The sequence below is a fragment of the Salvia hispanica genome, chromosome 3, assembly GCF_029641045.1.
Source record: "Salvia hispanica isolate PSC_SH4W2 chromosome 3, Shi_PSC_v1, whole genome shotgun sequence".
NCBI classification, from domain to species: Eukaryota; Viridiplantae; Streptophyta; class Magnoliopsida; order Lamiales; family Lamiaceae; genus Salvia; species Salvia hispanica.
In genome coordinates, this window is record NC_142694.1 from 59,168,372 (window position 1) to 59,183,691 (window position 15,320).

At 38.5% G+C, this 15,320-nt stretch overlaps 1 protein-coding gene across 1 annotated transcript; it reads left to right on the top strand.

Moving 5' to 3' along the window:
* The first annotated feature begins 13,247 nt into the window (after window positions 1–13,247).
* LOC125208901 (uncharacterized) lies at window positions 13,248–15,309 on the top strand. Its single transcript, XM_048108421.2, has 5 exons — window positions 13,248–13,408; window positions 13,488–13,561; window positions 14,196–14,331; window positions 14,437–14,745; window positions 14,839–15,309. Exons 1-5 carry the CDS (start codon window positions 13,292–13,294, stop codon window positions 15,109–15,111), a joined length of 909 nt encoding a protein of 302 aa, XP_047964378.2. The 5' UTR covers window positions 13,248–13,291; the 3' UTR covers window positions 15,112–15,309.
* The last annotated feature ends 11 nt before the right edge of the window (window positions 15,310–15,320 follow it).

A 15,320-nucleotide genomic window follows, 5' to 3' on the forward strand; every position in this document is an offset into this window, starting at 1 on the left:
ATTAATTTTGGCTAAATTTATTTTTTATTAACCGGGTGTTTCGGTTTGGTTATAACGAACCAATTGAATAAGCAACCCTAGCTTCAGTCACCCCCACAAGGAGCATCTGCAGTGCAGGAAACAAGACGTTAGGTGCCTGACCAACTAGCATAAGATCATAGTAAGTCACAATTGTTGCTACATTTCACACTTAGTATCATCTTAATGAACAAAACAAAGAAAAATCAAGTATTCGAAAGTGCATGTAGTTTCTCTATGGTACTAAAATTAAACTCGGTTATAGTACTCGCTTCATTCCACAAAAATATGTACACTTCCAATTTCGTCTATCCTATAAAAATATGAACATTTTCATTTATAAGAAGTTGTCCCAACTCATTACCCATAGATTGTATCAACCTATTAGTACAACTTATACCATTATGGTCCACCCTTACAACTAGGCCAGTCAAATCGGGTACCCGCGGATATCCGATCTGAACTTTTCGGGTACTCGATCCCGAAATTCTAAAAATCCAATACCCGATATCCGACCCGAATTTTATTTCGAATACCCGGATACCCGACTCGGGTATCTAGTCCCGAAAAATCGGGTATCCAGTCCCAATTGTAATTTTGATTTTTTTTTTCAAAAATTAACTACAAACTTTTAGAATTTATTTCAATAGTACGTAGCCAACTCTCCATACAAGTGTACTGCCGTATATGAAAAGTATGTCACTACTTTATTTTAATATATGCTCGGCAGCTTTCAACAAAAAACAAATACAGTATATTTCAATGAACCATGCAACCAATTCTATATAGTGCATAAGTTAACAAATATTTTTTAATATTTCAATTCACTAAACAAAACATACACATATTTTATAATATTTCAAACGTACACATATTTTATAATATTTCAATTTAGTAAACAATAAAGTAATAACTTAAGATGGAGAGCGGCGGTAGATGGAATTGCAGCAAGGGAGCAGGAGAGGCGCTGTGAATTTTAGAAATTAAATTACATTTAATTATAATAAAAATATAATTTATTAATTTTAAAAAATAAATCAGGTATTCGGTTATACCCGATCGGGTATCAGGATACCCGATCATCCAAAATTCTTACTACCTGATCACGATCCGATACCCGAAAAATCGAATTTCGGGTATCAAATTATCCGACATTTTCGGGTTTAGATATCGGGTATTGGATACCCGATATCCATTTTGACACCCCTACTTACAACTCATTAAGCATTATAATAATGTTGGTCCCATTATCCACAAACATCACCTTAACTATTCTTTTTCTTCTCTCTTTTTACTTTACCAATTGTACCTTAGTTACCATGTCATTTCAAATATACATATTTTTATGGAATGGAGAAAGTAATAAACATATTACATCATTCTCATCAGAACCTTTCCACTATAGAGTAATAACAAAGATAAACCAGAAAGAAAGAGCTCTCAGTAGTAGTAGTAGTAGTAGTAGTGAATTTTCTCTCTCAAGGAAATTCTCTCTGCCTTCTCTCTAGGAAGTGGGGTTTGAGATTTCTCTCAGTAGGATTTTCTTTCAAAGAAACTCCTAGCACCTCATTCCTCTGTTCTTAACAATATTGCTGCTCTTCTATCCTCCCCCACCTAACTCCAGCGACCGGACGACTTTCCAAGCTGAAGGTTAGTTGGAGTGCGAGGCTTAGGGAGTCAGGGTTCTCGCATCAGGTCTGTCCAGCAAGAGCCAACTTCTACCGGTGCTACTCAACGACCAAGGAGTGAAGCTAGTTGAGTTCTGAGTCTCGCGTCAGGTCTGTCCGACGAGTTTCATACTCAAAATTGGGGTGGTTGAGCGTGACTGGTCTCTCCGGTGTTCAGTAACACCTTTGACAACTCGTGCCAGGTCTGTCTGGTGAGTTTAGCTTTTGTTTGGAGTGGTTACCGAACTCACAATAATCTCAACGTTACCCACCCTAGCACCTCCGGCAAACGGTACAGCTTTTCCTTTTGAATGTCGTTTTACCATTTGTGTTATGGTTGATTCGACTTTTATTAAGTTTGCTGCCTAATGATTGGAATTTACTACTAGCACCATTAATGCTCACCTACTGCACCCATTAATGCCTTTAAGTTGAATCGTTTGTGCTCCTTTACATGTCATATGAGTCTTTCTTTGCATTAAGGAGCATTTATTGATTCTACCAGTTCAAGGATCTCTTTTATTAGTGAGCATTTAATCTCTGTCATAGTAGTTCTGGTCGTTTAATGGTGAAGACAGGCCATCCAAACGGAGTGTATTAGTATCAAAATCCAGCTCTTGATTTGAGGAGCCTGAGCTCACGTGCAGCTCCGGCGAATCAGAGGACCTTGGCCAGAAACGGCTACTTCGAGGACTAAGCTTCCCACAGACGCATCCTTGTTTGAACGTGTGAAAGAGTTGCTGGCTCATACCACTTTGGGATAGGTAGTCAGCAATCTCTTGACCAACCCCTCATTTTGTCTTTTGCCTTATCTGGGTAAAAGCCAGAACTGAAACGGCTATCCTTGAGGGTCAGGCCTCGGTCAGGTGCAATCCTTGTTTGCATACCAATTTTGGGAAACGTTCCCTAAGTACTACTAAAAGGAGCTCTCGTGCAGTCAGAATATCCTTGACCAACCTACCCACCTACAGAGTTGGAAAGCAAACCTGTCTTTTACTATTTTGAAAAGAGCCAAGTCAACTCACGTGACTATAGTTGGCACCTTGGACGACACCATATTGGGCCAAGGATTACTGGATCCTTCCACACTAACTTTAAAGTGAGTTCCAATTGGGTCGATCCTTCACTGGACCTTATTTTTTAATGAAGAAGCAAAAGGCCAAAGCCACGGGGACCCAGCCCAGGGCAACCGGTAACAGACAACAACTCGATCTTCAAGAACCAGAGCAAAATCAAGTCCAGAGTGCTAGGCCCATCCAACAGAAAGAAGGGGAGACAAGCAATGTTGATGAACTTGGGGTCATTCTAGAGACTCTATAGCATGCCCCCGGACCAGAGATTGTAGCTCGGTATAAAGAGGTCAACTGATGGCTGAGAAGAACGGTAACAACTAACGGCGACCTGGAGTTCTCCGATGAGGACCTTATCTTGAAACACATTCCCAATCTTAACTCGGACACACCGATCTTATCCCTCGATTAAGCCGACCATGTGCCTATTCGGAAAACTTGGGGGATATGCTTACTTGGAATCTTTGAAGGGAGGTTCCCCGGAAAGAATGTGGTGTTCAACTTGATCCAAAGATGGTCACACAAGGCTAGAGTCTCATTCCATAGAAAAGGATGGATGGTATTTTAATTTCGTAACGAGGAGGAGATGGAACTGGCAAGAAAACAAGGACCACATGCAATCTTTGGCATTCCTTTGGTCCTGAAACCAATGTCTTCTCACTTCAATCCAAACATGGATACAAAGATCAACATTCCAGTGTGGATTCGACTTGTCGATCATAGACCAACTTTGTGGAATGGATCTTCCATCAGCAAAATCGCCTCGTGCATTGGAGAGCCGTTGGCCACTGATCTTCAGACTCTCAACAGGGAGAACATTAATGGACTACGACTACAAGTGATTGTCAGCACTGCAAAAAAGCTAAGGGAATCAGTGCAGATCAGGCTCCACACGGGCGAGCATTTCAACCAAAAATCGAGTATGAATTCATGCCCAAATTCCGTACAAAGTGTCGATTGTATGGCCATCTGGACACGGGGTGTATAGGGCCAAAAGACACAATCCGTCAGCCAAACAGATAAAGGTTCTCCCCATCAAAGAATCATTCCAACCAAGAAGCTACAAGACACAACATGGGTGGGAACCGAGCAAGACATGCCCAAGCTGTTCAACCGAAGGAAGTTGAAAAAGCCAACCACAAGAATCTCAACCAACAAGGACTGAGTATCAATACATTTACTTCTCCCAATAGATTTGCAGCCCTTGAGGATGAGGTGGAACCCGATGAACAAAACAAAGGATCTTCAACACACAAGACAGGGCCAAGTATGGAAGCAGGTCCATCGACAAAAGGATATCCACATAGGCATGGTAAACAACAGAACCAAGCTTGTGCGAACAGGGACGCCGAGGTGGATGCTATTGTGGACAAGGCTTGACAGACGGGACACCATATGTCAAATGAAGAACAAGGAGCACTAGCCGAGGTACAGAGGCTACACAAGCGGTAAACGGGGCATCAGAACCAAAGGAAGTAAACATTAATCCTAATGTAATCAAGTGGGAGTAACCGAGGCCCCTAAGCAAGGAACTATTTGGAAGGTAAAAGATCCTGAGACACAGCCAGACCGTGGCCGTACACTTGTGCCCTGTTAGGTCTCGAGGATGTTCCATACACAGGTTGCAAGCTAACATGGACCATCGTGACAAGGTTCAGCAAAATTGATCGAGTCCTTGTCAATGAAGCATGGCACAATAGTAACTACGTCGCTGCCACAATGTTCAAGTGAGCATGCTACCACTCGGATCACTCCCCAGCAGTCACCATTCTCTTTGGAGAACGGGTATCATTTCCGAAGCCATTTAAGTTCATCAACTTTTGGACTAATCATGTAGCCTATGATGCAATATGTCTTAGCCGAACGGGAAAGGAGTTGAATAAACATCTAAAGGAATTCAACTTCAAAGAAACAAGCCTTATCTCCCAAAGGGCCACCGAGGAAACAACCATGCTGGAAAGGCTTCAACTTCAAGTAGATGCTGACACGAGCAACGAACAACTTAAAGCTGATACGCTCGGATTTTGCACTGTTTTAAGGCCACTATTTGGTCCGTTTTTTATGTCAAAGTCACTCTACACGTCCATTATTTGCATATTTTTGTCTATTTTGGTATTTTGACGTGTTTTGTGAGAAATGTGCATAATTAAGCCGAAAAAGGGAGCCAAAACGCAAAGTCTGGAAATCTGGAGTCAGACGGCGACTGCCGCGAAGTTGTGCGGCGACCGCCGGCACCTGGCGGGCAGAGCAGTGCAGCGGTCCGCCTCGGAAAATTACACTTGGAAGAGAAGTCTCGCCCGGCGACCGCCGGAAGTCATGCGGCGGTCCGCCGCCGGAGAAACAGACTCTCTGGACTCCAGTGCGGCGGCCCGCCGGAGAAAGACGGTGAATCCGAGATGCCCTAGATTTGCTCCAAGATTTACCATATTTTGAAGATCTTTTCCTTCTACAACAAGGATTGGATTTCCCCTATAAATAAGACCTCAAGCTTCATCAAATTAGAGAGCTTCTACTTGCAAAATAATTCACAGAGATCAAAAGCTAGAGTACTTCACTTGTGCAAGGAGTTGGAGAAGGATTTCAAGAACATCAAGAACGACAAGGATTCAACCTACACGTTTTATTTGCTTTAGTTTTATGTTCAAATTGTTTTTCCTTCAATCTATGTGTTTAGCTTATTTCATTATGTGTAACTAAACTCATAGGATTCTAGGGATGTGTTAGTAACGACTTTGGTTATACAATTCCTTTTTTCTATTTAATATCCGTTTTGTTTTTACTTTGTTTCTTCCCTATGTAGTTTTGATGCTACATGATTGAGTGACACAATCTTGTATGATTTAATATAACTTGCTTCATAACTGTGAGAGAGTTCTAGCGAGTTAGATTCACTTAATAGACGCTACAGTTAGCTTCCCGTAAAACGGCACTGTTAATTGAGAGTGAGGACTTTTCAAGGGTCTTAGGAGCTTTATGGAGTTACGTGTTAGGAATGACAACCCTAATTTTGTAATCAACGTTTGCATCGCATGAGCATAAGGTAGGTAACTCGTCCTATCAAAGTAATAACTGTGCTAGGGTATTGTAGTTTGGAATTTGTACAACCATAACTGTGAACGCACATCCCTGGAATTCCCTTATCTCTATATTTTATCTCGTGATTTATTTGCATCTAGTTGTTATTTGCTTTCATTGTTTTCTGTTTTCAAAAAGTTTTCAAAACCTTGTGTTCTTCCAGATAGTAATTGAGTCTTAGTAGAAGATAGACAGTCCGTGTTTGTCTTCCCCGTATTCGATATCCCGGTACTGACCTTTAGCTATACTATATATACTCTGTATACTTGCAGGTTTATTTAGTGCTAATAAAATGTGCATCAAAAGCACAAGTCTAAGCTCTTAGGGTGGAGGCAGAAACTTTTTGCCGCTGGGAAACTCAATTCAATAGTCAGAAAGCAAAGAACAAGCATCTCATCTTTAGTGACCATAACACCTCCTTCTTCCATGGACTGGTCAAGAGGAACAACGCGAGGAATTATATTGTCTTCCTATGTAGCGAAGACGGATCAGTTATTAGAGACCAGATGGAGATCAACCGCGGGCTTGTGGACTATTACTCCAACCTTTTTGGTACCAGAATGGATGCTCAACCATCTGATGTGGACATCGTGCAAAATAGGTACACACTGAATACTGAGGAGAGTTGGGACATGATCAAGACTGTTACGGATGAAGGATTTAAGGAGGCCATGTTTAATATTGGCGGTGACAAGGCACCAGGTCCAAATGGGTACACGTCAACCTTCTATAAGAAATCTTGGGACATAGTGGGCGACGACCTTACAAAGGCAGTTAAAGAATTCTTCAGGACTCGTAAACTTTTGAGGCGTATCAATACCACAATAGTGTTCCTCATCCCTAAAACTTCGTCCAATCCGAAAGTGGGAGACTACAAGCCAACTTCTTGCTGCAATGTGGTATATAAAGTTATCACTAAGATCATATCTAAGAGGATTATGCCCTTGCTTCCGAAGTTGGTGAACCAAGCTCAATCGGCATTCATCCCCAGGTGCAACATTATGGATAATGTCTACCTTGCACAAGAACTTTTGAAGGGCTACATGGTTAAAAGATCAACTCCACGGTGTGCAGTGAAGATCGACCTTAGGAAAGCATACGACACAATCAATTGGGATTTTCTACGCTCGGTCATGATTGGGCTCAATTTCCACCCTATCTTTGTGGACTAGACAATGGAATGTGTCTCAACACCATCCTTTTCTATTGCTATTAATGGAAGTCCTCATGGTTTCTTCCAAGGCAAACGAGGACTTCTCCAAGGAGACTCCATGTCGCCATACCTTTTTATCTTGTGCATGGAATACCTCTCAAGGCTACTATCCACTCGCATTGCCGAGAGTGTAACTTCCATGCCAAGTGTGCTGAGTTACGCATAACGCACCTTGAATTCGCAGACGATTTGATGCTCTTTTGCATGGGCAACGAGGGATCTATGAGAATTCTAGCTGACACGATGGATGAATTCTCTGAATGCTCGGACCTCCAAATAAATGGTTAGAAATCTCAACTCTTTGATGGAGGAGTACACGGTCCTGAGCTTAACGAGACTGCGAGTATTTTTGGGTTTCCTTTGGGGGAACTGCCACCAAAATATCTAGGGGTGCCTCTCAACTCAACGAGACTAAAGGCTACTTACTACTCACCCCTAGTTGACAAGATTACGACCTTCACGAAGAAATGGACTGGCAAGAATCTTTCTTATGCGGGTCGTACTGAGCTGATTAAATTCATCCTTCAAGGAGTTGAATGCTACTGGCTCCAAGTATTTCCTATCCCTGGAACAGTCATTGACCGTATTGTCAGAGTGGCTCGTCAGTTCTTGTGGGGCCCCAAGCAGTCTCAGGTGGCATGGAAGATGCTTTGCCTCCCAAAAATGGAAGGTGGTCTAGGTCTGCGGAGCCTTAAATCATGGGACAAAGCTTTGCTATCAAGGGTCTTTTGGGACATCTTCTCAAAGAAGGACTCCTTGTGGATCAAATGGTTCCATAACATTTATATTGGATAACGTTCATTTTGGGACTGGAACGCCCGAGCTAGAGACCCACAACTCATCAAGAGTTTACTTGGCACCCACGATGAAATGTTGCAACACCATTCAAGGGACGAAGTGGAGAGACTATGAGGAACTTGGTTCTAAGCCCTAGGCTTTCTAGGGACAATTTCCTTGTTTGGTCTGTGATGTACACCGGCTTGATATAAGCCCTTAGGTATGCCCAAGTTCAGTTGTATTTTCTCCCCTTCCCAGCTCGCTAGCTTAGGCTAGTTGGATGTATCCCTCAGGCATCCCTGAGTAATGCTTGTAGTTTTCGTTATTTTAATTGATTCATTTAAACATAAAAAAAATCAAAGATAAACCAGATTCGCCATTCAAACTTGGGAGAACTATCGATTGACGTATACAAAATGAAAATTGTGAATTCACAATGGCACAAATATCAATTTATCGCTTTATTCATAATGACTAGCTAAATTTAGTTAATCTAATTCATAATCAAATAAAGCATATTCATTTTATGCTAAAGTTTGTAATAAATTACTTATTTAATTTGGTAGGTATTGTCTCATAAATGTATGTACAATATAAAAGTTAAGTACAATATAAAAGTTAATAACTTGAAATTTAAGATTGATTTATTATAAATTTTAAATTATGTTTTGAAGTTAATATTGTATCATCATAAAATAAATACGTATAATGGTTCTTTTATGCAATTTTGTAGGTGAGATGAGAGCCAAATAATGGATTTTTGTCCATAAAACTATGAACTTTGGCATTTACAAATTTTAAAATTGGTAAAAAAATATAACAAATTTTACCTTTCATGTGTTATCTTCTACGACGGGTCAATCAACATATCCAACTAATAAACGTGACTTTTTATCCAATTTGGCACAACAAAATCAACGTGTTACAACACCAGTGTCTTTTATTTCCTTAAAACTAGGAAGTATACAGACTGACACTAACCTTTTGTGATTAGGTAGTGACTCGCCTAAATTTGTGCAAGCAATATTCCGCAAGTGTGCGGACCTATTATAGTACTCCCTCCGTCCGCAAATAGAAGTCTCGTTTTTCCATTTTAGTCTGTCCGCGAATATGAGTGTCAGTTCATATATACCATAAATGGTAATAAGTTCTACATTCCACTGACTCATTCCACTCATATTTCATTTAAAATTAATAAATACAAGTGAGACTCATATACTACTAACTTTTTTTAACTCATTTTTCTTAGCATTTCTTAAAACCCGTACCGCAAAGAAATAGACTCCTAATCACGGACGGAGGACGGGAGGAGTATTAAGCAAGCTAGGATATCATATCCACATGGACTGGTAAGAACTTGAGTACCTCGAATTATAATTGTTCTCTATCTAGACGACAGAATAGGGTTTGTTTTCTAATTCTAAAACTGCTAATTAAGCAATAAAAGTAAATAAAGCAAAAGACAGTTTGGGTTTGGTTTGGTAAAATATGAAGAAAAAAAAAAAGCAAAATTTTTGGATCCAACATACAAGTCTCTGTCTTGATTCAATTAACTAAACCTATACCTATTTTGCATCTCCAGGGTTGATAGAAAAGTTGCGACCCTAGGGTAAGTCCTTTCTCTACGTACTTACCCAATACATTAGATTCTAACTATCAAAGTCTCTTTCTAATATGTTAGACTCTAAACCCCTTTAGCTCATAAGACCCATGCCCTCACAAAGGGTCCCCTCTCTCTAGTGCAGGTAAACCTTCGTGCGGTAGTCGTTCTCTTAACCACGTAAAACTAGCTATCTCTCGATTAATCTAGTGAAACGGACATAGTTCTCATGTTAATCAGACAAAAGAATAGTAAAAGTACTAGAACAAGAGCTAGGTAAAACGGTTTAATTGCATAAATCAAAACATAACCTCCTAATCTTTACCAAAAATCCTACTAAGATTTTTAGCTACTCATGTTCATAAGAATTCTAGCAAAATATTTTGTAGAAATCAATATAAGCATGAATAAGGAAAATGGATGTCATGCAGAAGATCTGGATGGGTGGAAGTCTTCAAACTGTTGATTAAAGTCTTTCGAATGTCTTCCTCTTTCCTCTTACTCTAGTACGAAGTTATGATGCTTGGGGCGTGAATGTGTGTGTTTGGAGTCATGTTTGAGGCCCTTAAATAGGTAGGAATCCGAAATCAACTCGAACTTGTCCGTTGCGAGTCAACGAGTTGCAACTCAACAACTCACTGGAACATTCCGATTTCTTGCATCATCCCAGCAAGTGGCTGACTTACGAGTCAACAAGTCAGAAAAAGTGTCGGTTTCGGCGAGTCGCTGACTTGCCAGCTAGTGAGTCGCCGAAACGTACATAGTCCCGATTAGATCTGTGCGCCCATTTTCACTTTGTGTTCTATTTTCAACTCTTTTTCTACACAACTTCACAAAACGGTAACATACCAAAATATAGAGAATAAGATATATTAATGTCCGTTTAACAGCAAACTGTATATAAATACCGATCAATTCTTATCACTAAACATAGACTCCGCATTACAAACTAAATGATATATATTGAATCCTATCGATATAGTTTTAGTCGATATATTTATCGCACGTGGATGCTTCGTCTTTGTTGGGAGGAAGTGGAACTCTAAGCACATGGATAAACAAACCTCCCATTTTGCAAGAATATGTTAAGAGCACAATATACTTGCACAATAATAGATGAATCAATAATATGATAATGAGAAGCTATCACAAAATATATCAAGACCAAGATTTTATGTGGAAAACTCTTTTCAACGTGAATAGATAAAAATAACGAATCCATCGATATACCAAATCCACTATTACCAAAGAGAGAATACAACAAAAAAATTTACAATGATATCTAGTTCTTAACTAGATAATCAACATAACTTCAAAACAGATGAAATAAACATCTCAATAAACTGCGATCACGTTTAAAAACTAATAACTGAAGATCTAACCTTTCAGATTAAATTTTCTTTAACTATAATTAAACTTAACGGGTCTTCTACCACTAGTTAAAATTCAAAACGATCTTACAAGCGTTTGAACTTCCTATCAAAATGAATGCGCAATGCAACTCTTTTTTCTCTTCTTTTCTTCTACTCATTTTTCTCTCTCTTTTTCTTAATATGGATGACTCTTAAAATGCTAAGGTAGTTATTTATATATTTTCTCTGGTTTGTGTTAAAATGACAACACCTCTTAAAGTGACATTGTTACACTACATATCCAGCAATATTATAAACGCTACACAACAATATTATAAACGCTGTATAGCGTGTTCGATATTGCTGGCCAAGAAAAAATTGTTGTATACAGTGTTGTATATTGCTGGCCGAGATTTTTACACTTGAGCATTTTTTTTTATTGCCACATGGCAGCTTATTATTCGTCCACGTGTACAAATGATTGGCTAGGAATAATGGTATAGTATTATTTTAAGGGGTGTTGTCATTTTAACGCAACCCTATTTTCCCTTGATCTATTTAAATGGTTAAATAAATCAATTCTATTTGGACTTTTTTTCAGAAGTTGGGAGCCTACCTCAATAGTCTAGATCATATAAATGTGGGTGGTGGAAACTTTAATTTCTATATGCGTAAAATAAATTCAATGGTCCCCAAAACCACAATGTTTAGATACAATCAAATGAAATAATTTAAGTCGATCAATTTCCATCAAACCAATTCATCATTTCAGCTATTTGATCAAATACAATCACATAATAATTATGTCACCTCATTTAAGGAAATGAGAAAATAACAGCACTCAAACTGTGGGGGTGCCTTGAACATTTATAATTATCTAAATACATATCATAATAATTTGTTTGTTTATAATTGATTTCTATTGAGTATTGACTCTTGCAATAACTCTATTTTTGAATTAAATGCACAAAGGGGAAACTTCCGACCAAGGATCATACACTGCTTCATGTTAATAAATTGATCCAAATGCCTGTAAAAATATTTTAGTTGGTGGAGGAGTAAATTATTTTTTTGAAGTTCTTCATGGAATTTAAAATTCGTAATAATATAACATAGTTACTGTTAAAATCACTTTAACACTTAAGCAAAAAGTCAACCTTAAAATAGTCAAACCGCAGTTTATGCTTTGCCCCATGATTAAATATCTTGCTAGAATCTATTTAGATATTTGGTACCTGCCACGTAGCGTTACATTATAAAAAACAAAAATAGTCGTTTTTCAAAATTTTCGATGAAGACAACATCTATATTCAAATTAGAGCTCACTGATAAATGAAGAAAGTCATAAAGATTGAAACAATTATAATGAGGAAATGTACATCTTAATTATGCAGCAAATACTTATTAGGTAACCTATATATAGCTAGTATATTGCAATAAAATATAGAGATGGCATTATTCGTATTTACAATTATTAATTTTTTTATTTAAAACGATCTTGAAATCGAAATCATGCTATATTTATTTGAATAATTTATGCTTGCATTTTAATTTTTATGTTGTGGACCACAAGAAATCCCAATCTACTTTATTATAAAAAGTAAGACATGGGGTGAAAAGTTGTGGTTGTCCACAAGGAATGTGCTGATGAAATTAATTGAGATTGGGATCATGTATTGAAAAAATATACTCCTGAAATTAATTGAGATTAGGATCATATATTGAAAAAAGATACTCCTGCGTAATATCTTATGAAATGAAGCTACTAAGATTATAGATGTTCTGCTTTAATATAAATATTGTATTTCATGCATGTATGTTGGCATTTGAAACTAAAAAATACTACTTATATCAATGTCAAAATAAAATTGAAATTGGTATATAAATTTCTTGGGTCACTCTATCTATCACAAATTAATTTTAGGATGGAACTCATAAATTTCTATTAATGTGATATATAAACATTTTATTCAAAAATGTTACCCGACCACCAAAATAGTTTGATTTTTGTATTGTGTCCCTTGAATTGTACTAGTATATCAAAAAAAAATCATGAGGGCATGGGAAAATTTCAAATTTCATGAGTGGGACGGAGGGAGTAATGTTTAGTGCTTTAAAGTGACTTCCAAGTGAACGTTAATGTTAGATAATATAAAATCGAATCTGAAAATTGTCTTAAGGTTATAGGTGCATAAGTTTATAATCAAATATAACAATTTCTTAATGATATTTTATAAAGCATATTTCCTGTAAGCAAATGCATCAATAATCAAGATTCAAACTCATACTCAATGACGTACACGTATTTATAGATTTATCATTTATGGCTATTTAAATCCAACATAATTCAATATCCATAAATGATAAATCTATCCATATTTTCCTTTCCTATTCAAGCGTCAGGGGTAAATATGTAAAGTCCGTTACCAACCAGAAATTACAAAACAGTACTCACTCTTTAGAGTTTCATCTTCAAAAACGAGAAAAGCTCTAGAGAGAGAGAGAGAGGAGAGAGAGAAATGTCGAGAGCTACACCTGTTCGGAAGCCTCACACTTCCACTTCAGATCTGCTCACTTGGTCAGAATCTCCGTCGCCCGCTGTTTCCTCCTCCGCCACCGCCGCTCGTGTTAACCAGGTACCACCCTAATTTACTTCATTTCCCCCCCAATCCCACTCCTCATTCATTTTCCTCTTCTTTTCAAATTTCACCCTAGCCTGCCGATGGAGTTGGTAAGGTGCTGTTTGGCGGCCAGATTACTGACGAGGAAGCTGAAAATCTTAACAAAAGGTAATTTCCCTACTTTTTTCTCTTTGTTTAAAAGAAGTAATTACTTAATTAGTTACTGGGATTCGATCTGCTGCCTTTCTGTTTTTGGCAATTTCTCCACTAAAGCTTTAATGTTTCCTTTTGAGTTGAAGAAGATGCATTGGTTGATTGAATTTAAAAGTTAATTATTGGTTGTTTGAATTTTATTAGATTGATGCTTGCATTGCAATCAAGCAGATTCTGACTCTGTTGAAAAAAAAGGATTGATCTTTTTCAAATTTTTTGGAAATGTTTGGGTAGGTTTGAGAAATGAGCATTTCAATTGTTTTTGTGCAAAAAGATTTTGTTAACCAGCTGCATCTAGTGAACACAATGAAATTCTGAGCTTCAACTATCTAGAACATCCATCATTTATGTATAATCTTGTCATCGTTTAATCGAGTTATCCATGTTGTGGTGTCTCGGATGCCTGGATGGGTTTGCAGAATAGCGATTCAAAGTCTTCTCGTCCAAGGATATTTTACTTATCGAGTTATCGTTTACATCTAGTCAACATAATTATCATCGAGTAGTTGTTCAGTTAGCATGTGCTTTTCCTTATTTCATTGTTGATGAGCTAACCTTACTTAGCTTACTATGATATTGTTGCTTTTAGGAAGCCTTGCTCGGGCTATAAACTGAAGGAGATGAATGGCAGCAAAATATTTGCAGGTGACAGTGAACATGGTTCAACAGAATCCGGAGCGTCTGATGGTAATTTCAATAACCGGACATCAGTCCGCATTGTTCAGGTATTCGAACTTTAAAGGCTCTTATGTTACCATTTTTTCCGGAGCATGCATCAGTAGTCTGACTTGGCTTGTTGTTCGTGATATGTTTTCTTGCTTAAATACTAGCAAGCTGCGATAGGTGTCAGTCAGATTTCCTTCAGCACAGAAGAGAGGATTTCACCTAAAAAGCCGACCACTGTTCCTGAGGTGGCAAAGCAACGTGAACTGAGTGGAACGATAGAAAGTGATTCAGAGAGCCGGATTAGGAAGCATCTCTCGAATGCTAAATCCAAGGAACTGAGTGGTACTGACATCTTTGGCCCCCCTTCCGAAGCTCCTGCTCGATCTTCTGCACGAGCTAGTGGAATAAAGGGGAACAATGATATGGGAGAACCTGCACCACGAGCTCTACGCACTTCTGTCAAAGTTTCTAATGTGAGTGTTCCTTCTTTAGCTTTAACATACTAACATCCCATCATCAAAATCTTCATATCTGCCCAAAAATCTCACTTCACTGCGTACTTGCAGCCTGCAGGAGGTCAGAGCAACATACTATTTGGAGATGAGCCAGTGGTGAAGACGTCCAAGAAAATTCACGACCAGAAGTTTGCAGAGCTGACGGGCAACAACATTTTCAAGGGAGACGTTCCTCCGGGATCAGCTGAAAAGCCGTTGAGCGTGGCCAAGTTGAAGGAAATGAGCGGGAATGATATCTTTTCAGACGGCAAGGCTGAGTCCAGAGACTACTTTGGTGGTGTCAGGAAACCACCTGGTGGTGAGAGCAGCATCGCGTTGGTTTGATATAACTCCTTGGTTTAGTTATCGTTTCTGGTGCCCTCCGCCTCCTTCGTCTGGGAGAGCTGATCTGATCTCAGTGTCAGGTAACTTGATGTTGTAGCAAGTGTTGTTGTCTTAGACTTAGAATTATGGTTGTTGTGGGATGATGTTGATGATCCGTGTACGTTGAAGCCGAATAGACTACTTTACTTTATTTCGTTATCGTCTGTCGA